At 38.6% G+C, this 22,924-nt stretch overlaps 1 protein-coding gene across 1 annotated transcript in view; it reads right to left on the bottom strand.

Moving 5' to 3' along the window:
* Positions 1-2,677: 2,677 nt before the first annotated feature.
* NUS1 (NUS1 dehydrodolichyl diphosphate synthase subunit) overlaps positions 2,678-22,924 on the bottom strand; it is a 35,280-nt gene continuing 15,033 nt past the window's right edge. Inside the window, exons 3-5 of the mRNA XM_090280624.1 lie at positions 16,899-17,048; positions 3,604-3,703; positions 2,678-2,984 (exon numbers count right to left, since the gene is read on the bottom strand). Coding sequence (XP_090136750.1) covers positions 2,894-2,984; positions 3,604-3,703; positions 16,899-17,048 — 341 coding nt within the window. The 3' untranslated portion in view covers positions 2,678-2,893. The remainder of the gene's footprint in view (positions 2,985-3,603; positions 3,704-16,898; positions 17,049-22,924) is intronic.

Genomic DNA, 22,924 nt, shown 5'->3' with positions numbered 1-22,924 from the left:
CATTCGGTTAAAATCAATTCAGATTTTAATTACTGTGGAATTTTCACAATTCTAGCATTGGCGAAAATGAATTTTATATCACTGTTATATAGAAAAAACGAATAACACTAAGATTTCAAATGTTTAACCTGGGAGAAATGAGAGTGTATTTCAATCAAGATCTATCATTTAAAAAAACAGTACTGATACCCAGTCCTAGGAATTTCTCATTACATTTCTGCAAGTCCTAAATGTTTAGAATAAATGTAGCATTCAGATAATACTATAGTCCATGAAAAGAGTATATTCTTTTATTGTTTTTGTTCATACATGTTAAGTTTCAACTTTCACTCATAAAATTCAATAAATTTGATTCCTTAATCATAAAAACTTGCTTTACACATTATTTACAGGTCACCAAAGTCTATAGCCATACAAAACATCACAAGGATTTGACTCTGCATGGTGCCACCACACAAGAGGAGGAGGGAGCTATCAAGTAACATACATTCAAAGATTAATTTGTAGATATGCACAGTGTATTTGGCACTGACCGATACTTCTCTCTCTTAACAGGCAATATTAAGCCTTAGTAACAATAGAACACAATTTGCTATTCACATCAAAACCAGCTTTCAAACTCTGTAACAGTAATCATTTTTAAAAAACAAAACCAAACCAGAATTGGAACTGGAATTCAAACCCTCTGACTTCTTGCTATGCTCCAAGCTGCTATTAATAATGTAGATTTAATTTGGTAACTTTCCATTGTGGGGGAGTGTCAAGAAGAAATAGTTTAAAGATAATACCCTCCAACAGACATAAAAACAACACTTTAAAACTATCAGTTCTTCTTGGGAGTGCAAAGGGAGCCCCGATAATGCAAAACTAGTGATAATTTTGGCAGGAATTACAGAATGACGAATGCCATTCAAGTTGTGGAGATGGTCTAGTAGTGGAACTCATGAGAAGTATCTGGAATGTCCATATCTGAGTTCAGAATCTTTAACAACTTATTTTAAGGGACTCTTCCCTAGTCACAGGTCATAGATCTACACTGCTATAAAATGGAAGAAAATAAAGTACAAAGACAACTATTAAACCTTTAGCGACTTTGGCTATATTCCAGTGGGCAATTTATTTGACTAACTTCATTTTACAAATATCAAATCACTTCAGTTGGGCCCATTAAATTTAATTCATTAAAGCTATACATATTCCAGAATGTTTAAAAAAGACATGTTTATAAAAGGCATAAATTCAGTCTTAAATTAAGGCAAAAAAAAAAAAAAAAAAAAAGCCTCAATAGGATCACAGTACAGGGGAACAAAAATCAAAAATTCTCTGGTAAAGCTTAGAGATATGCTGTGGCTTCACACAAAATTTTTAGCAATAGGCTGACTTTAAAAAAAGGTCTTACAATATACAAAGAACTATGAATGCAAAGTAATGTCACTAAACCAAAATTTAATCATTTTATTTCAAGTATACTTTTAAAATCATAAATGGGGTTTTGTAATCCAAAACTGGAACATTTATTCTTTACACCTTCAGAACCTGACAAGCAATTCCAGACCTCGCTTTATAAATCCAGTCTTCTCTTCTATTTTCCAGACTTGAGACCTAGTATTTGAACTTCCCCATTCTAAATATACAATTTTAGATAACTATTATATACTTGTTGATAAGATTTTTCTGAACAGTCCAAATAAAAAAAGATAGTTTCTGTCGAATGATCATCAGTGAGGAAATATGAAACACCTATCAAAAAATTATTTGTTTAAAAAAATAACAGAACCAGTGCTGTTCTCTGTCATGAAAGAGAACATGTAATATTAATTTATTTTGTAGACTTTGGAGATGTTTTATTACCTACACAGTCCTCTTTTATACACAGTCACCATCAGGATTTCCTGAGTAAAATTCCTGGGTACTAACATGGTCCTAAACGTGCTATTCCGAAGAGGAACGGGTTACTTTTGAGGAAAAGAGCTGCCTTGTAACTTCCCTCAAATGCTTATTTTATATAAACATAGTTAATGGAAATATTTTTTTAACCAGCTTTGCATACACATTGTCCACAAAAAAAAAAGAAAGAAAATCCAAACCTTCTTTCCTTTTTTAAGAACTTTCCATCTTTACTTTTAAGATTACAACTTCACCTTTTTTGAACAAACACTGAAATTTTAATTCTACATTTCAATGTTGTAAGATTCTTTTTCAAATGGTCTTCACAACCCAGAACAAAGACACCAGATCAACACTCTCAAGTCACATTGTTTGACAATAATGATGAGATGAAAATGGATGGATATCTGAAATAGGTTATTCTCTCCACTCCAATGGTGAGCAAGTTTTTAACATGTGAGCAATGCAGAACTCCATTCCTCCGGAAATCCCTCAAACTCAGAACGCTTCCATTTAATAAGTCAATATATTATTCTTAAAAATTAAAGTTTGGTCACCAGGAAAGACTGAAAAAAAAAAAAAAAATCCCCCCCTGCCCCCCCCCAAATAATAATCTAACAGCTCTAAACATCCACTCCTCTCCCTACAAAAACAGGGAAGTAGTTGGGGCTGAAGCCTTTAAAGCTGAAATTTCAGCTCCTATAACTTATAACATTACTATTTGCTCAGAGGTGCAAGTCCATGTATTTCCTTGTCTATTACTTCCCATTTAGATGTTTATTTCCACACATACACACACACACACACACACACACACACGTGCATACGCGCATACACACACTCACACATACTTACTCTCAAGTAAGACACTTTTTTGTGTTTGTTGATAAATTATGAGGATTATGATCTAGGTGTGTACAGGGTTTCATAGGTGCTTTGTAAACATCAGAGTCACTTGGGTCCTTTTCTCCAAAAGCCTGAAATCGACTTATGCAACCAGGGATTGCTACTTTCCCAGACGCTGTTCACAAGCTGCATACTGACGAAGTGCTGAGAAAAAGTCCTCATATCTGATGTTTAGGTGGGAAGGCAAAGAACTGAAAAGAAAGCACAGGGGGAAAGGCAGTTAGATGACATGCTATGGTTTGGCGTGGGGACCAGAAAGGTAATGACCAAAAAGAGGTTAAGAACATAAGAAGGTAACCCATAAGCATAGAGAATACAAACCATTTCTACTAAATGATTGTTAAACTCACGGTGAAACAGTTCAGGTGAAAAAACAATCACTTTTTCCACAAGAAGAGAAAAGCTACTTATAGTAAGATAGAGATTCAGAACCTCTTAAAGCGTAAGTATGGATTAATAAAACTGGAGATATATTAATAGAGTTTCACTCAAATTCATGTCAAGAACTCATCTCTGTCCGAGAAAGTCGGCAGCCCTAAAACAGCTGATGAAAGCCAGGCTTTACACTGGCAGAGCAGCACCTCTTCCCTGCCTGACGACATACCAAAGCCACGCGGTGGATAACCAGTAAATGAACACTTGTCTCCACCATTCCCAATTGCTCAAGGGGACAATGACAGTGTGAAGACAAGGATTTTAAAGGCAAAGTGAACACAGAGCCAGAGGGAATTCCCACTAAACCTTAGTACAGTGCTGGGCTCAAGCAACTCTTGCTGAATTGAACCAACATCAGCACTTCTAATTACTTACATAATCTCAGTCAATCTGATGTGCCAGGGGAGAAAGCCTAACGTGCTCTCCACAGGACCAAACTTCAATACTACATCAGGATCAGGAAAACCACTTGAACCTTGGAAGGAAAGAAATACACATGAACTTAACACACACTGCTTACGTACCAAATGACCAGGAGCAAAATTTGTTTATCAAATAAGATTCTTACACTTTGAATATCAGTTGTCTTCAGGTGCTTTACTTCTGTTTCCACACCTTCATCCCACTGCCCAATATATTCTTTAAAATCTATGTTATTTCTAAATATGAAAGTTTTCTCTTAAGTTCCTTTAACTGGATTGATTACTTGCTAAAGAGGGATAACCCAACTCCCAACCTAAACCCTGCAGGTAGCCCATCTATCTTTCAAATCCCATCTATCTTTGAAGACTCATCTATTAAGACTCAACTTAAGTGTTCTCATGACATCCTGGGGACCCCATTGCTTTAAGGGCACAAATGCTTATTCTCATCAGGGTTAAAAACTTCAGATGAAAAGGAACTTAAAAAGTATCTATTCTCCTCCTTCCCTCAAGCCCTTCACTTTTATAATTAAGTACCCAGAAAGACCAACTCCCAACTATACAGCACAAATGTTGTGAAGTGTTCCCCAGAGCCTAAGCCCCCTAGAAGAGGAAAAGAAGACAAAGGCATGGCCATTTTTTTGCTTTACAACCTGGCTTGGAAAAAAAAAGGGGGGGGGGCGATAAAGACATTTAAATTCCTGTAAAATAAATCTTAAAATAAGTTATTGGTATAAGAGAACAGAGGCTATAATCCAAGAGACCCAAGTCCCAACCTTTTCTAATAACCCGAGTTCTGCCACTAACTTTCGTGTCACAGAATCTCTGTAGGACTTCGTTCCTTCAGGTTAAATAAGGAGACTACATTAGACAGGTCCATCCACTAGTGATAAAGAATTATCTTCATGACCAAGTCTCCTTAAAAGTCCATGCTGGCAGAGTGAATGCATGGAGTAGAATACACATTCCTCAGCCTGCTGAAAAGCAAATTATCTTTATTAAAAAAAAATAGTAATAATAATGAGAAGGGACTTCCAGCTAACGTGGTATGAAGAAGGTGATAAATACTCTCAATAAAAAAAGTATTAAACTGGACAAAACCAATCCCTTAAGGGCACTGAGTATTAAAGGGCAGACTTTTATTCTTTACAAAAACAAAACAAAATGAAAGAAATAGCAGCTAGAGCTTCAGGTTAAGAATAGTAAGACTCCTGCGCCTTCCTACCTGTGATGCTCCCATCTCCACTCTGAACCCACTGGCGAGAACTGCAGTTTTGCCAGCACAGGACAGACAGCACAAAGTAAACAGGAGAGCTCTTTGTAGCCAAAGAGATGGACCCATCTTGGAAATGGTCATTTTGATCAGGAGGGAGGGGACAACGGTGAAAACCTACGGTTTCACTAGCTAAAAGTGACACACTCAAAAGGGAACGCATGAAGAAACGCACAGCTTTGTTCCTCTGAGGATGTTGCTCCAGTTAGGGCAAGCTGTATAATGGCCACACATTAAACTATGTGGATACAGAAAACCAGACTAAAAAATAAAAATAAAAATAGAAAAACAGAGCAAAGATAGCAGTGGTGATCTTTATTTATAGACAATACAGTCTTGTACTTAGAAAATCCTAAAACTCGGGTTCGGGAAGATGGCAGAGTGGTGAGGGGAGGCTGCACTTTCAGGCTCCCGAGACCCGTCTGTAGTTTGGACTAATTGCAGACAGAACATCTCAGTTAACAGCTAGATACTGGCAGTTCAGCCTTGGCGCTGCTGGATCAGAGAAGACCTCCTGGGAGCAACCTGTTTGGTGAGGACAGCAGAGGAGAAAGGGACGAGATGGGATTTCTGACTGGGTTGGCTCCCCAAGCTGCGGCTGGAAGTACACAAAAATTTTTTAGTGACCCCAGGTTTCCCCTGAGAGGAATCAGGAGGAGAGCGGGGCTTTGCCCGCTGGCAGGGCCAGGAGTGGGCCAGGTGGCATCTGGTTCTGAGAGACAAGAAACAGCATACTGCTGTATGTGTATGCATGTGTTTATCCTTTTTCTTCTTCTCTTTTGTTTTTTGCGGAGAGGGGAGGAGAGGCTAGGGGTGGGACGAGATTCTTGAGGAGCGCAGGCGCAGAAGTGCACTCGCCCACTCCCCAGCCCTCCGCGTGGGTCACACGAGCGCGCACACGGACAAGCCCCAGTCCACCCACCCAGGCGTGCAACCAACTCGGCCGCCGCCGCACCCAGGTGCCCCTCGGGCCTGCCCCAACAGGCGCCAAACCAACACGCCGGCCACTTGCCAAGACGCTACCCGGGCACACCCCAGTGCGTGCAAGAACTGCTGGCCAGCTGTCGCACACAGATGCCCACCTCCGCGCACAGGTGCCCGTGGCCCCACCCCAACGGGCGCAAAACCAACTCGCCCGGCGCACTGCAGAGGGCGCGGGGCTAGTGCACCGGCCACCGCGCAGGCGCAACACGCTGCCACACCCAGGGACCCCCGGTCCGCGCCAACTGGTGCCAAACGAACGCACCGGCCACCCCAATAGGCCCACAATAAACCCGCCCACTGGTGCATAGAGGCCTTCCCCTCCACCGGAACAAGAGAGCAACCAGTCTGCCTTGGACCCGCTTGCCCCGGTGCGCAACAGGTCAACCTGCCCCTTGCCTGCAGGAGGGAATGCACTCGCCTGTGGCTGAGGCCAAAGGACAGTGAAATGAACTAGAGGCACTTTGTAATGAGTTTTGGGTGCTGGCTCTAGAGAAAGAGCAAGGACAGCAGTGGATTAGATCCCACTACAGAAGCAACCCAAGTGCTACGGGAGAAGTCACTTAAACAGACTGCTCCCCTCCAAGTGGTGTCAGCTGGAGGCAGCAGCTCAACAACTGTATAAAAGAAAGTCACACCATAAAGGGAGAAAATAAAAGCAGATCAATCTAAGAAGCAGAAACAAGTCCAGCACCCAAAATGGGGAGGCAGAATAACACCCCACCAAGCAGAAACAAACACCCCACCAAAAGGAAAGGAGGAATTCCCAGGTGGGATAGATGACATAGAAGCAAGCTGACATGGAATTCAAAACAATAGTAATGAGGAAGCTCAATGAATGACAAACTCAAAGAAAACTACAACAAACTCCAGGGGAACTACAAGAACTCCAGGGAAACTACAAAGAACTACAGGGAAGCTACAAGGAACTTACTGAGAACTACACCAGCATAAAGAGGACATAGAAACCATCAATAAGAACCAGTAATAAATGAAGAATACAATTTCTGAACTGAAGAACACAGTAGAGTCAATCAAAAGCAGGCTAAATGAAGCAGAGGATCGGATCAGTGAGTGAGAGAACAACGTAGAAAAAAAATTCCAAACAATGCAACAAAATGAAAAAAGACTTAAAAAGAGTGAAGAGGGTTTAAGAGAACTGCAGGACAACATGAGAAGAAGCAACATTAGAATCACAGGGATACAAGAAGGAGAAGAAGAGGAGCAAGGGATAGAAAACCTGATTGAAAAAGTAATGACAGAAAATTTTCCTAACTTGATGAGAGAAAAAGTCATGCAAGTCCAGGAAGCACAGAGGGTACCAATGAAGATGAACCCAAAAAGGTCTACACCAAGGCACACCATAATTAAAATGGCAACATTCAAAGACAAAGGAAGAATCCTAAAAGCAGCAAGAAAAAAACAGTAAATAACATACAAGGGAGCTCCGATAAGGCTATCAACTGATTTCTCAACAGAAACACTACAAGCCAGAAGAGAATGGCAAAAAATATTTCAAACAATGAAAAACAAAGGCCTACAACCAAGAATACTCTACCCAGCAAGGCTCTCTTTCAAAATGGAAGGCGAAATAAGGAGTTTCCCAGACAAAGGAAGACTAAAAGAAAACGTCTCCACCAAACCGGCATTGCAAGAAATGCTAAAGGAAATGTTGTAAGAAAAAGAAGAAAAAGAGAGAGGTAGAGGAACACAGGTACAAAGAAAAATGAATAAATACCTGTCAATAATAACCTTAAATGTAAATGGATTAAATGCTCCAATCAAAAGACATAGCGGAATGGATACGAAAACATGACCCACATATATGCTGTCTACAAGAGACACACCTCAAAACAAAAGATTAACACAGACTGAAAGTGAAGGGATGAAAAAAGGCATTCCAAGCAAATGGACATGAAAAAAAAGCTGGGATAGCAATACTTATATCAAACAAACAGATTTCACAGCAAAGGCCATAAAAAGAGACAAAGAAGGACATTTTTTAATACTTAAGGGAACAACTGATCAAGAAGGTATAACCCTGATAAACATATATGCACCCAACATAGGTGCACTGAAATATATAAGGAAAATATTGAAAGACTACAAAAAAATATATCAACAGCAACACACTCACAGTGGGGGACTTTAATACCCCATTGTCAACAATGAACAGATCTTCTAAGCAAAGTAACACCAAGGATATTGAGGCATTCAACAACACTCTAGACTAAATGGGACTTAATTGATATATATAGAACTTTTCACCCCAAAGTAGCAAAATATACATACTTTTCAAATGCACATGGGACATTTTCAAAGATAGACCACACAGTAGGACACAAAACAAGCCTCAACAAATTCAATAAAATTGAAATTCTATCAAGCATCTTCTCTGATCACAATGCCTTGAAACTACAATCAAAAACATTCAAACTCATGGAGAATGAATAACATGATATTAAATAATAAATGGGTTAACAATGACATCAAGAAAGAAATCAAGAAGTTTCTGGAAACTAATGATAATGAGCACAGAACAACACAAAATCTGTGAGACACAGCAAAAGCAGTCCTGAGAGGAAAGTTCATAGCAATACAGGCCTTCCTAAAAAGAATAGAAAAATCATAAATAAAAAATCTAACCCTACAGCTACAAGAACTAGAACAATAAGAACACACAAAGCCCAGAGTGAGTAGAAGGAAGGAAATCATCAAGATCAGAGCAGAATTAAATGACAGAGAGACTAAACAAACAATCCAAAAGATCAACAAGAGTAGGAGCTGGTTCTTGAAAAGATAAACAAAATCGAAAAGCCTTTAGCCGTGCTCATGAAGAAAAAGAGAGGACCCAAATAAACAAATTCAGAAACTAAAAAGGAGAAATCACAACTGATACCACAGAAACACAAAGGATTGTAAGAAATTACTACAAACAACTATATGGCAAGAAACTTGAAAACCTAGATGAAATGCACAAATTTCTAGAAACATATAATCATCCAAAACTAAATCAAGAAGAAGCGAAAAGCCTGAACAGACCAAAAACAAAGAGGTAAATTGAAACAGTAATCAAAAAATTCCCCGCACACAAAAGTCCTGGACCAGATGGCTTTACAGGCAAATTTTACAAAACATTTAGGGAAGAACTAACACCTATCCTTCTCAAACTATTCCAAAAATCCAAGAAGAGAAAAGACTCCCAAACTCTTCTATGAAGCCAGTATTACTCTAATTCCAAACCAGGTCAAGACACAACAAAGAAAGAAAACTACAGGCCAATATCACTAATGAACATAGATGCTAAAATCCTCAATAAAATATTGGCAAACTGGACCCAGCAACACATTAAAGATCATACATCAAGATCAAGTGGGATTTATCCCAGGGATGCAAGGATGGTTTAATATTTGCAAATCAATAAATATAATACACCACATGAACAAAATGAAAGACAAAAACCACATGATCATATCAATAGATGCTGAAAAGGCATTTGATAGAGTACAACACCCATTTATAATGAAAACATTCAGAAAAATCAGAATAGAGGGAGCATACCTCAACATAATAAAGGCCATATACGAGAAACCCGAAGCCAACATCATACTCAATGGACATAAACTGAAAGCATTCCCTCTGAGGTCAGGAACAAGAGAAGAATGTCCACTCTCTCCACACCTATTCAACATAGTCTTGGAAGCTCTAGCCACAGCAATCAGACAAGAAAAAGAAATAAAAGGCATCCAAATTGGAAAAGAAGTAAAACTGTCACTATTTGCAGATGACATGACAGTATACATAGAAAACCCTAAAGACTCCATGAAAAAACTACTCAACCTAATAAGTGAATTTGGCAAAATAGCAGGGTACAAAATTCAATATGCAGAAATCAAAGGCATTTCTGTACACCAACAATAAAATATCAGAGATAGAAACTAGAAAAAAAAATCCCATTTACTATAGCAACAAAATAATGAAGTACCTAGGAATAATTTAACCAAAGAGGTAAAAGACCTCCTGTACTCAGAAAACTACATAACCCTGGGGAAAGAAATTAAGGAAGATACAAATAAATGGAAGCATATACCATGTTCATGGATGGGAAGAATCAACATCATTAAAATGTCCATACTTCCCAAAGCAATTTACAGATTCAATGCAATCCCCATTAAAATACCAGAAACGTATTTCACAAACCTAGAACAAACACTTCAAAAATTTATATGAAACCGTCCTGGCTGCTGTGGCTCAGTGGATTGAGCGTCGGCCTGCAAGCAAAGTGTCGCTGGTTCGATACCCAGTCAGGGAACATTACTAGGTTGCACGTCAGGTCCCCAGTTGGAGGCGCGAGTGAGAGGCAACCACACAATAATGTTTCTCTCCCTCTCTTTCTCCTTTCCCCTCTCTCTAAAAATAAAATAAACAAATAAATAATTTTAAAAAAATTTATATGAAACCAAAAAAGACCCCAAATAGCCACAGCAATCTTGAGACAAAAGAATTCAATAGGAGGAATCACAATACCTGACATCAAACTACACTACAAGGCCACTGTAATCAGAACAGCCTGGTTCTGACATATAGATCAATGGAACAGAATAGAGAGCCCAGAAATAAACCCAGGCCTCTATAGCCAACTAATATTCGACAAAGGGGAAAGGAGCATAAAATGGAATGAGAAGAGCCTCTTAAACAAATGGTGCTGGGAGAACTGGACAGACACCTGCAAAAATATAAAACTAGACCACCAACTTACGCCACACACCAGAATAAACTCAAGATGGATCAAAGACTTAAAATGTAAGCCGTGACACCATAAAAATCCTACAGGAAAACATAAGCAGGAAAATTTCAGATATCCCACATAACACTATTTTGACTGATACATCTCCTACAGTAAGGGAAATAAAGGAAAAAATAAACAAATGGGACTACATCAAACTAAGGAGCTTCTGCTCAACAAAAGAAAACATGAAGATGAAAAGGGAACCAACCATATGGGAAAACATATTTGCCAATGATACATCAGATAAGGAATTGATCTCCAAAATATACAGAGAACTTACATATCTCAACACAAAGAAGACAGACAACCCAATTAAAAAATGGGCAAAGGACCTGAACAAACACTTCTCCAAGGGGGACATACAGAGGGTCCATGGGCATATGAAAGAATGCTCAACATCACTAGCCATCAGAGAGATGCAAATACAAACCACAATGAGATACCACTTTACACAGAATGGCCATCATCAACAAATCAACAAACAAGTGTCAGCAAGGATGTGAAGAAATGGGAACTCTAGTGCACCACTGGTGGGAATGTAGACTGGTGCAGCCACTGTGGAAAACAATATGTAATTTCCTCCGAAAACTAAAACTGGAACTGCCTTTTGAACCAGTGATTCCACTACTAGGATTATACCCGAAGAATCCTGAAACACCAATTCAAAAGAACCTGTGCACCCCTATGTTCATAGCAGCACTGTTTACAATAGCTAAGTGCTGGAAACCACCTAAGTGCCCATCTGTAGATGAGTTGATTATAAATCTGTGGTACATTTACATAATGAAATGCTATGCAGCATAAAGAAAGAAAGAATTGCCATTTGTGACAACACAGGTGGAACTAGAGAGAATTATGCTTAGTGAAATAAGCCAGGCAATGAAAGAAAATACCATATGATTTCACCTAATACAAGAGACTAATGAACAACACAAACAAATGAACAAAATTGAACAAGGAACAGAATAACAGTTATCAGGGGGAAGGGGGAAGAAGGGGGGGAAGTAGGGGAAGGGTTTAGTAAAGGAGCTAATATAAATGACCCATGAACATGGACAAAAGGGTCGAGATCGACTGTGGGAGAAAGGGTGGGCAGGGTGGGGGTAGCAATGAGGGAAAAAGTGGGACAATTATAATAGAAAAAGAATAAAAATAAAAATTAAAAAAAAATCCTAAAACTCTACAAAAAGAACTACTAGAACTATTAAGCAAATTTTAGCAAGGGCTTGGGATACAAAAATAATAATAACAACTATTTCCATATAGCATCAAAATTCAAAATAAAGAAAATAATCCCATTAACCACAGTTATCAAAAAGAGCAAAATACTTAAGAATAAATTTAACAAAAGTAGAAACCCTATATCCTAAAATTACAAAACATTTTTTTAAAGATTTTATTTCTTTTTTAAAGACAGCGAGAAAGAGAAAAATCAATGTGAGAGAAAAACATCAAGTTGCTGTCTCCCATATATGACTAAGGACGGAATCCACGACCTAGGCCTGTACCCTGACCAGAAATCGAACCGGCAACCTTTTGCTTTGTGGAACAAAGCCCAACAACTACACCACACCAGTCAAGGCCTAAAATTACAAAACATTGTTAAAAGAAAAATTAGGCCCCAAATAGATGGAGAGATATGCTATGTCCAAGAACGGGAAGTCTCAATATTGTTAAGATGGCAATGCTCCCCAAACTGAGCTATTCAGTCAATTCAACCTCTATCAAGAGGGTTTTTTTGGGGGTAGGGGAGTGGGGCAGTGGTGAATTGACAAGCTGACCCTAAAACAAATATGAAAATGAAAATAACCCCGAGTAGCCAAAAAAACGTCGGATAAAAATATCAAAGTTAAAGGACATACACTACCTGATTTCAAAACTTACCACAGTAGGTTATAGTAATCAAGACAGTGTAGCATTATAAGGACATAATACAGACCAATGGAACACTAGAAAGCTCAGAAATAATCTTAAAGATTTATGATAAACTGATTTTCAATAAAGGAGCCATAGTAATTTGAGGGAGAGAGTCTTTTCAATAAATGGTGGTGGAAGAAAACCTGGTATCTTGTACCTCACACCAGTCACAAAAATTCGGTCAAAATGGTTTACAGACTAAAATACAACAGCTAATGCTATAAAAACTTCAGAAGAAAACACAGGAGAAAATAATTCTGACTTTGGATTAGGAAAAAATTTCTTAGTTATGACCCCAAATGATGATCCACAGAGGAAAAATTGATAAACTGGATTTTAAAAAAATTAAAATCTTTAATAAAACCATTAAGAAAAAGATAAGCCATGAACTGAAAGTATTTGCAAATCACATATCTTATCACTGAGAAGTCTCATACCCAGAATATATAAAGACTCTTAAAACTCAGTAAGCCCCAAAAAACATGGAAAACAGGCAAAAGATTAGAACAAATGACAAACAGCATATGGAAAATGCTCAGTATTACTACTTATTAGAAAAATATAAACTAAAACCACAAGATACTATTATACACCCACTAGAATGGCTAAAACAAAAAACCACCCAAAAACTGACAATACTATATCTTGGCAAGTAGGTAGAGAATCTACATTCCTTTATTTTTTACTTTGCTGGTGACATGTGAAATGGTACAGCTTCTTTGGATAACAGTTTGGAAGTTTCTTAAAAGTTAAATATTCACTCAGCACACAACCCAGCAATTTCATTATAAGTTATCTACACAAGAGAAAAGGAAATATGCCCACACAAAAATTTGTATATGGCTCTGCCTGGTGTAGCTCAGTGGACTGAGTGCAAGCCTGAGAACCAAAGTGTTGCCAGTTTGATTCCCAGTCAGGGCACATACCTGGGTTGTGGGCCAGGTCCCCAGCTGGGGGTGCACAAGAGACAACACACACTAATGTTTCTCTCCCACTCTTTCCCTCTCTCTAAAACTAACTAAATAAAATCTTTAAAAGAAAACACTTAAAAATAATTTTTTAAAAAATCTTGTGTATCAACGGTAGTAACAGCAGTATTCAAACAAACCAAATGACATTAACAAAAACATGGTATATCCATAAAACAAAGTACTATTCACCAATGAGAAATTATTAATACATGCAATATGAATGAACCTCAAAAAATATGCTGAGTAAACATAGCAAGCTATAAAAGACTATATATTTTTTTATTTATATAAAATTTCTGGAAAAAGCTAAACTGTGGTCACAAAACAGATCAGTAGTTGCCTCAAGTTGGGAGCAGGAGGAAAGAGATTAACTGCAGTCACAAGGGAACTTTTGGGAGCAAGAATATTCAGAGCATTTGCTTCTGTGTCAAGTTAATGAGTTAACTTACAGACCATGTACATTTTCATTTAACATCGGTCTACAACCCCTAAAGGCAATACCTGGGCTCAATACTTTAAGCACTTCTCCAAAATAAATGAGTAAGACAGGAAATGCATGACTAATAACTAAGTTAATGAAGACTCCATGTGAATGAACAAAAAATCTGTCTAAAATTACATGATTATAGAAGTTATCAACGGACACAAATTTGTTAGAAGTATTGCCTTTCTTCAAAAGGATCAAGCTACAATGCTATAAACAGGAAGACCATAAAGTTAAGGCAAAAAGTTCCTAGGGTGATAGAGAGAGTAAACAAACTAAAGGCTTTTATACACACAGTTGAAGAAAAAGAAATAAAATATTACATTTGGTATAACACAATAAATAGTGGTATATTTGATATACTGCAATAGAAGGAACACTAAAAAAGGAGCCACAGGTGACAATAGGATTATATTCTTGGGATTGCTTCCTAATTTTTAGCTATTAAGTTCAAACTTAATAGAGAGTTCAAACTAAAAAAGAGGGAGAGGGGAGCATGATATTATAGTATAATAAAAATATAAATATTTGGTCTTGTCCCAGTTTCCTGGCACAGAGCCCCTAAAACCCCACAAATTTCCAGAGTAACAGGGGTAAGAATATCTTTTGTTATTCATAAGCCCCTTTCAACAATCGCAGAATTTATGTTGACAAGGTAACTCTTGGTAGGCCCCCAGAGAGCTTCAGGACAGAGGCCACGGCTAAAGGAAATAGCTATGTGATTAGGTGGTCACGTAGGAGGGACAGGCTGGAGACCAAGCACAATCAATAACGGCCCATGACTTAATCAATGATGCCCAGGTAATAGAGCCTGCATAAACCCGCCTAGAGGCCAGGATTCGGAGAGTTTCTAGGTTGGTAAGCACAAGAGTATGGTGTATGGAAGAGGGCATGGCTGCCTGACACCCACACCACAGGAAGCATGAACACCACCCCCCACCACTTTGCCCTGTACACCTCTTATGTCTGGCTCTTCCTGAGTTGTATCCTTTGTAACACACTGGTAAACATAAGTGCCTTCCTGAGTTCTGTGAGGCATTCTAGCAAATTATCAAACCTTAGAAGGGAGTCGTGGGAACACCCTATTTATGGCCAGTTGATCTGAAGTTCAGGTGGCCAGAGAATTGTAACTGGCATCTCAAGTTGGGGAAGTCTTGTATGACTGAGCCCTTACTCCTGGTAGCATCTGACACTAACTCTGGGTAGTTAGTATTGGAATGAAATTGAATTGTTGGATACCTAGATGGTGTAGGAAAACCTCCCACAGGGAAGAAGGCTAATAAGCAGAAGTCCTCTTTATAAGAATATTCACCACTCCCCGCAAAAATCTTCTCAGGTCCTCCTCTTTACCAGTAAGGTGTCACGCAAATGAGTTTGTAGTAGGGAGTTAGATAGGCATGAGAGCAGACGTGATGGGCCAGGTACAGAGGGTCACCAGGGCAGAGTACCCCAGGTGCCTAGCAACTGGGCAAAACTATAAGCCTCTGAACATCCATTCCCTTAGGCATTAGCCCCCTGGAAGAGACATTTAGGCTTCAGCTGTGTTTCAGCTCCAGGCCCACAGAAAGAGCAAAATCAGAGGGAGTGACACCATAGCTAACATCAAGACCAGCTAGTTGCACTAAGTAATGACCCTCTGGCGCCGACCAATCAGTGGAGACCACAAGGGGGCACACCTGGAAAGCTGATAAATGTTAAGATCCTTCACTGAGACACTCAAGAGAGAGGGCCCAGTGCAACTCTAAGAAACATGCTTTTGCCTTTCCACATACCCTTCTTTCCCCAGGGTGTGCTCCCACTCCCAAGCACACCCACTTCTCTTCAGCCACCTTTGTCCCTGCAGGCGCACATCTCTCTCCCTCTCTTGCCTAAGCTCGAAGGGGCCTTCTACTACCTCTGCAACTTTGTAAGTAAACTTTCCCTTATACAATGTATGTCCAGAAAAAGTCTGGCCATTGTTAATATAACGAGAACAGTTCGTATGACATCAATGTAACCTGGCAGTCAAGGAAAGTGGACTGGAATGCACCGTGTGAACAATGCCGACTTCACTGTACTAGTCTGTGGGGGAGATAGGCATTATTGAGTGAGCAAGTGTACTGTGTGGCTGTCAAATTCAAAATGACTGAGCAAGCAGAGCAATGAATCTGCATCAAATTTTGGTTAATCTTGAACATTCCTCCATCGAAACTATGGGCAACTGGTGATTAGCAGCTTCATCACAACAACATGCCCACTTATGCAACACATCTTATGCAGTTTTTTGGCAAACATCAAATCACCCACGTGACTCAGCTCCCCACACAGCCCAGATTTGGTGCCCTGTGACTTCTGGCCTTCCCCAAAACTAAAATCACCTTTGAAAGGGAAAAGATTTCAGACCGTCAAAGAGATTCAACAAAAAACGACAGGGCAATTGGGAGAACTGTGTGAGGTCCCAAGGTGACTTCTTTGAATGGAAATGAAGCATCATTGTCCTATGGACAATATGTTTTGTATCTTCTTCAATAAATATCTCTATTTTTCATATTACATGGCTGGATATCGTCTAGACAGACCTCATAATTTGAGTTCCTTGCCTCTGAATTATTTTCAAGCAGAACTCAAGAACTGAAGTTGCTGCACCAAGGTTAACACCTGGTGCCATTTTTCCACTGCTAGCAAGTTGACTACAAATTTCATTATTTTAACACCATTTTCACATAGTATCTTTAAACTTCAGAAACATAACAGCAACAAAATCAGGCTTTAGAATGTAAAAGGGACCTACATATTCTTCTTCATACTGTATATTTGTGGGACAAAACTAAAAACAAATATATATATGACTTACTAAGTAAACCGTCTAACATATGTACATCCAAATCTGTGGATTTCTTTTGCTGCTGGGCTACTAACTGGCAAAATTCTTGAGCAGCTCGCACAATATCTGCTTTTCCATCTTCTGCGGACAGGACCTTCACTGCCGATTGGCAACTTAAAACTGGAGGAAAATACAAACAAGATATTTAAAAACAAACAAACAAACGAAAATAAAAAATCCTACACACCATCTTCAAGCTATGTTTCAAAATCAGTTTCAAGATATATTAAGGTTAGGCCAAAATAATGGTATGGTTCTTACTGTAAATTGGAATCATTTAAGCCCTTCAATTTCCATATCAAAACATACTTAAATCCACTTTCCTCCAAGAGAACCCACACATCACATTTGTGTAGATATTTATATACTGTCTTCTCTTTAAAGTACTCAGAATGACCTTGTATCTAAGAGTAAATCCTCTGGGAAATAAGAATTTTAAAAAGAGGGTATACTACCATTTCTGTAAGTCTAAATTGGTGTCTACAGTCACAGTACAGTTACTAGTAACACAAGACTGAAGACAAAAAAATTATTTTAATGGAATATGCAGTCTTTAGCACATACCCACCATATCAAATTTGAGTCTTTCAAAGCTATTTTGTAACTGATAGGATTATAGGTGATAGCAATGCCAAATTCCTGTCTATCAAGGTTCCTGTCAACCCCACAAAGAAATCATTTCAATATATCATTTAAAGATTTCATTTATTTATTTTTAGAGAGAGGGGAAGGGACGGAAAGAAACATCAATGCGTAAGAGAAAAACCAATCAGATTAGTTGCCTCTTGCATGCCCCCAACTGGGGACTTGGTCTGCAACCCAGGCTTGTGCCTTGACTGGGAATCAATCAAATCAGTGACTTTTTGGTTCATAGCCTGATGCTCAAGCCCCTGAGCCACACCAGCCAGGGTCATTTCAATATTCTTAATCGAGCAATGTGTCTGTTCTTAGGATTCTCTTTTGAATCGGTTATAAAATCTGCCTGGTTTCTGGTGGCTTACGAGTTTAGTAAAATCTTTAAAATGTGTGCTTTTTTATATATCTGTGAAAGTCATTATTTAAGAGATGATGGAGTAGTAGGTGGAAGCTACACTAACCTCCTCCCAGGACCAATCTGGAATTACAACTTAATTGTGGAGAAATCATCTGGAATAACCAACTGAACACTAATTAGAGAGAAGCCTTATAACCATGGACAGACAGAAAAGGCCGCTTCATCACAGCGTGACTGGTAGGAAGTGCAGAGACCCGAGAGGGCTAGCTGGATTCCCACGCGTGGCAGTTGAAGGGACTGAGAAACATCTCAGCAGCCAGGAGTTTCCCCTGGCAAGGGCAGGGTCTAAACCCCCTGCTGGGCTTCCCAGCCTACACCAACAGAGCAAAAAGTAAGATAGCACCCAGCTTTAAAAAGTGAAAAGCCACAGGGTTTATTTTTTGTTTGTTTTTGTTTTGTTTTGTTTGCTGGCCTGAAAAAAAAAAAACAGCTGGAGACAAAGAGATCTTAAAGGGATCAGGTACGAAAATATTTTGGCACCTACTTACTCTGGGCTCCAGCAGAGGGACGGCAGAGAGGACTAGAGCTGCTTAAGGAGAGTTTGGGGCAGTGGATTTGAGGAGAGAACTGAGGGAGCAGCCAACCAGGTCCCAGTGCTGACTCATTCCCCATAGTTAGGGCAGACCACTCCCCTTCAAGTGGTGTCAACCTGAGGGGAAGCAATAGCCCCACCCCCAGGAATTAATATGCCTCACCCTCAGTGCTTAAGCCTGAAGGCTTATCATAGATCGAATAGATTAACAACTAAAGGAGATAGACAAAGGCAGTAGATCTGTGGTAGTTTGCAACAGACTGCCCAGGCCTAGACTGGTACATGATATGATGCCACCAGGAACAGATCCAAGAAGTGCAGATCAATCTAAGAAGCAGAAACAAACAACAAGAGTCACAAAAAAACGGGAAGACAGAGAAACAACCCCCCATTGAAAGGAAAGGAGGAATCCCCAGAAAGAGTGCTAAATGAAATAGAAGAAAGGAAGCTATCAGACATGGAATCCAAATTATGGATTATAGGGAAGTTCAATGAGCTCAGTGAGCTCAAAGAAAATGACAAAGAACTCCAGGGAAACTACAAGGAACTTACCGAGAACTATACCAGCATTAAAAAGGACATAGAAGGTATCAATAAGAGCCAGGAAGAAATGAAGAATACAATTTCTGAATTGAAGAACACAGCAGAAGGAATCAAAAGCAGGCTAGAGGAAGCAGAAGATCGGATCAGCAAGCTGGAGGACAATATACAAAAAAATTCCCAGACAGTGCAACAAAATGAAACAAGATTAACAAAAATGAAGAGATTTTAAGAGAGCTGCAGGACAACATGAAATGTCATAACATCCATATCATAGGGATACTAGAAGGAGAATAAGAGGAGCAAGGGATAGAAAATCTGTTTGAAAAAGTAATGACAGAAGACTTCTCTAACTTGATGAGAGAAAAAGTCACCCAAATCCAGGAAGCACAGAGGGTCCCAATGAAGATAAAACCAAAAGGCCCACTCCAAGACACATGGCAAAAGTAAAAAACAAAGAGAGAATCCTAAAAGCAGCAAGAGAGAAAAGCTAATAACAGACAAAGGAGCTCCGACAAGGCTCTCACCAGATTTCTCAACAGAAACACTATAAGCCAGAAGGGAATGGCAAAAAATACTCCAAGCAATGAAAAACAAAGGCCTACAACCAAGAATACTCTACCCAGCAAGGCTCTCATTCAAAATGAAAGGAGAAATAAGGAATTTCCCAGACAAAAGAAGGCTAAAAGAAAACATCTCCACCAAACCAGTATTGCAAGAGATGCTAAAGGGTCTGCTTGAAGAAGATGAAGAAACAGAGAGATACACAGAAGAACACAGGTACAAAGGGGAAAAATGACAATGAATAAGTACCTATCAACAATAACCTTAAATGTAAATGGATTAAATGCACCAATCAAAAGACATAGAGTAGCTGAATGGATTAGAAAGCATGACCCACATACATGCTGTCTATAGAGACCCCCTTCAGAACAAAAGGTCTACACAGACTGAAACTGAAGGGATGGAAAAAAATAATTCAAAGCAATTGGACATAAGAAAAAAGCTGGGGTAACAATACTTCTATCAGACAAAATACATTTCACAGCAAAGGCCATAAAAAGAAACAAAGAAGGACATTTCATAATGCTTAAGGGGAAAATCCATCAAGAAGGTATAACTCCTGTAAACATATACGCATCCAACATAGGAGCATCCAAATATAAAAGGAAAATCTTGAAGAACTTCAAGAAGGATATTGACAGCAATCCACTTATAGGGGATTTTTAACACCCCATTGTCAACAATGGACAGATCATTGAAGCAAAGAAACTTACCAAGGATATTGAGGCATTGAACAACATTAGATCAAATGGTCTTAATTGATATATATAAAACTTTTCACCCCAAAGAAGCAAAATATACATTCTTTTCAAGTGCACATGGAACATTTCCAAAGATCTACCACATGGTAGGACACAAAACAAGCCTCAACAAATTCAATAAAATTGAAATTCTATCAAGCATCTTCTCAGATCACAATGGCTTGAAACTGGAAATCAACCTCAAGGAAAAAACTCAAAGACATTCAAACTCACTGAGAATGAATAACATGATATTAAATAATGAACAAGTTAACAATGACATCAAGGAAGAAATCAAAAAGTTTCTGGGGAAAAAAAAAAAAGTTTCTGGAAACAAATGAAAATGAACACACAACAACCCAAAACCTATGGGACACGGAAAAGCAGTCCTAAGAGGAAAGTTCATAGCAATACAGGCTTACATAAAAAGGACAGAAGAATCTCAAATGAAAAATCTAACCCTAAAGCTAGAAGAGGTACAACAACAAACAAAGTTCAAAGCAAGTAGACGGAAGGAAATCATCAAGATCAGAGCAGAATTAAATGACACGGAGACTAAACAAATAATTCAAAAGATCAATAAAACCAGGAGCTGGTTCTTTGAAAAGATAAACAAAATCGAAAAGCCTTTAACCAGGCTCATCAAGAAGAAAAGAGAGGGCTCAAATAAACAAAATCAGAAACGAAAGAGGAGAAATCACAACCGATACCACAGAAATACAAAGGACTGTAAGAAATTACTATGAACAACTGTATCACAAGAAATTTGACAACCTAGATGAAATAAGACAAATTTCTGGAAACATATAATTATCCAAAACTAAATTAAGAAGAAGCAGGAAGCCTGAATAGACCATTAACAAAGAGTGAAATCAAAGCAGTAATCCAAAACTCCCAGCACACAAAAGCCCAGGACCGAATGTTTTCACAGGCGAATTTTACAAAACATTTAGAGAAGAACTAACACCTATCCTTCTCAAACTATTCCAAAAAATCCAAGAAGAGAAAAGACTTCCAAATTCTTTCTATGAAGCCAGTATTACCCTATTCCAAAACCAGGTCAAGACACAACAAAGAAAGAATACCACAGGCCAATATCACTGATGAATATAGATGCTAAAATCCTCAACAAAATATTGGCAAATCGGATCCAGCAACACATTAGAAAGATTATACACCACGACCAACTGGGATTCATCCCAGAGATATAAGGATGGTTTAATATTTGCAAATCAATAAACGTAACACACCACATAAACAAAATGAGACAAAAACCACATGATCATATCAATAGATGCTGAAAAAGCATCTGATAAAGTACAACACCCATTTATGATAAAAACACTCAGCAAAATAGGAATAGAGGGAGCATACCTCAACATAATAAAGGCCATTTATGAGAAACCCGAAGCCAACATCATACTCAATGGACAAAAACTGAAAGCATTCCCCCTGAGGTCAGGAATAAGACAAAAATGTCTACTCTCTCTACTCCTATTCAACAGAATCTCAGAAGTTCTAGCCACAGCAATCAGACAAGAAATAAATGGCATCGAATTTGGAGAAGAGGAAGTAAAACTGTCATTTTTTGCAGATGACATGACAGTATACACAGAAAACCCTACAGACTCCATGAAAAAACTACTCAACCTAATATGTGAATGTAGCAAAACAGCAGGATACAAAGTCAGTATTCAGAAATCGAAGGCATTTCTGTCCACCAACAATAAAATATCAGAGAAACTAGAAAAAAAATCCTATTTACTATAGCAACAAGAAAAATAAAGTACCTAGGAATAAACTTAACCAAGGAGGTAAAAGACCTGTACTCAGAAAACTACATAACACTGAAGAAAGAAATTAAGGAAGATACAAATAAATGGAAGCATATATACCGTGTTCATGGATGGGAAGAATCAACATCATTAAAATGTCCATACTTCCCAAAGCAATTTACAGATTCAATGCAACCCCTATTAAAAAACCAGTGACATATTTCACCAACCTAAAACAAGTACTTCAGATATTTATATAGAACCAAAAAAGACCCCGAATACCCACAGCAATCTTGAGACAGAAGAACACCGCAGGAGGAATCACAATACCAGACATCAAACTATACTACAACGTCACTGTGATCAAAACAGTCTGGTACTGGCGTAAGAACAGACATATAGATCAATGGAACAGAATAGAGAGCCCAGAAATAAACCCAGGCCTCTATAGTCAACTAATATTTGCCACAGGGGGAGGAACATAAAATGGAGTGAGAAGAGCCTCTTTAACAAATGGTGCTGGGAGAACTGGACAGGGACCTGCAAAAAAATGAAACTAGACCACCAACTTACACCACACACCAGAATGGATTAAAAGACTTAAATGTAAGCCGTGACACCATAAAAGTCTAGAGGAAAACATAGGCAGGAAAATTACAGATATCCCATGTAGCAATATTTTCACCGATACATCTACTAAGGCAAGGGAAATAAAGGAAAGAATAAATAAATGGGACTACATCAAACTAAAGAGTTTCTGCTCAGCAAAAGAAAACATTAGCAAGATGAAA

The sequence above is a fragment of the Furipterus horrens genome, unplaced genomic scaffold (assembly GCF_987537825.1).
Source record: "Furipterus horrens unplaced genomic scaffold, mFurHor1.1.pri manual_scaffold_6, whole genome shotgun sequence".
Taxonomy (NCBI): Eukaryota; Metazoa; Chordata; class Mammalia; order Chiroptera; family Furipteridae; genus Furipterus; species Furipterus horrens.
This window is presented reverse-complemented; position numbering and strand designations above follow the sequence as displayed.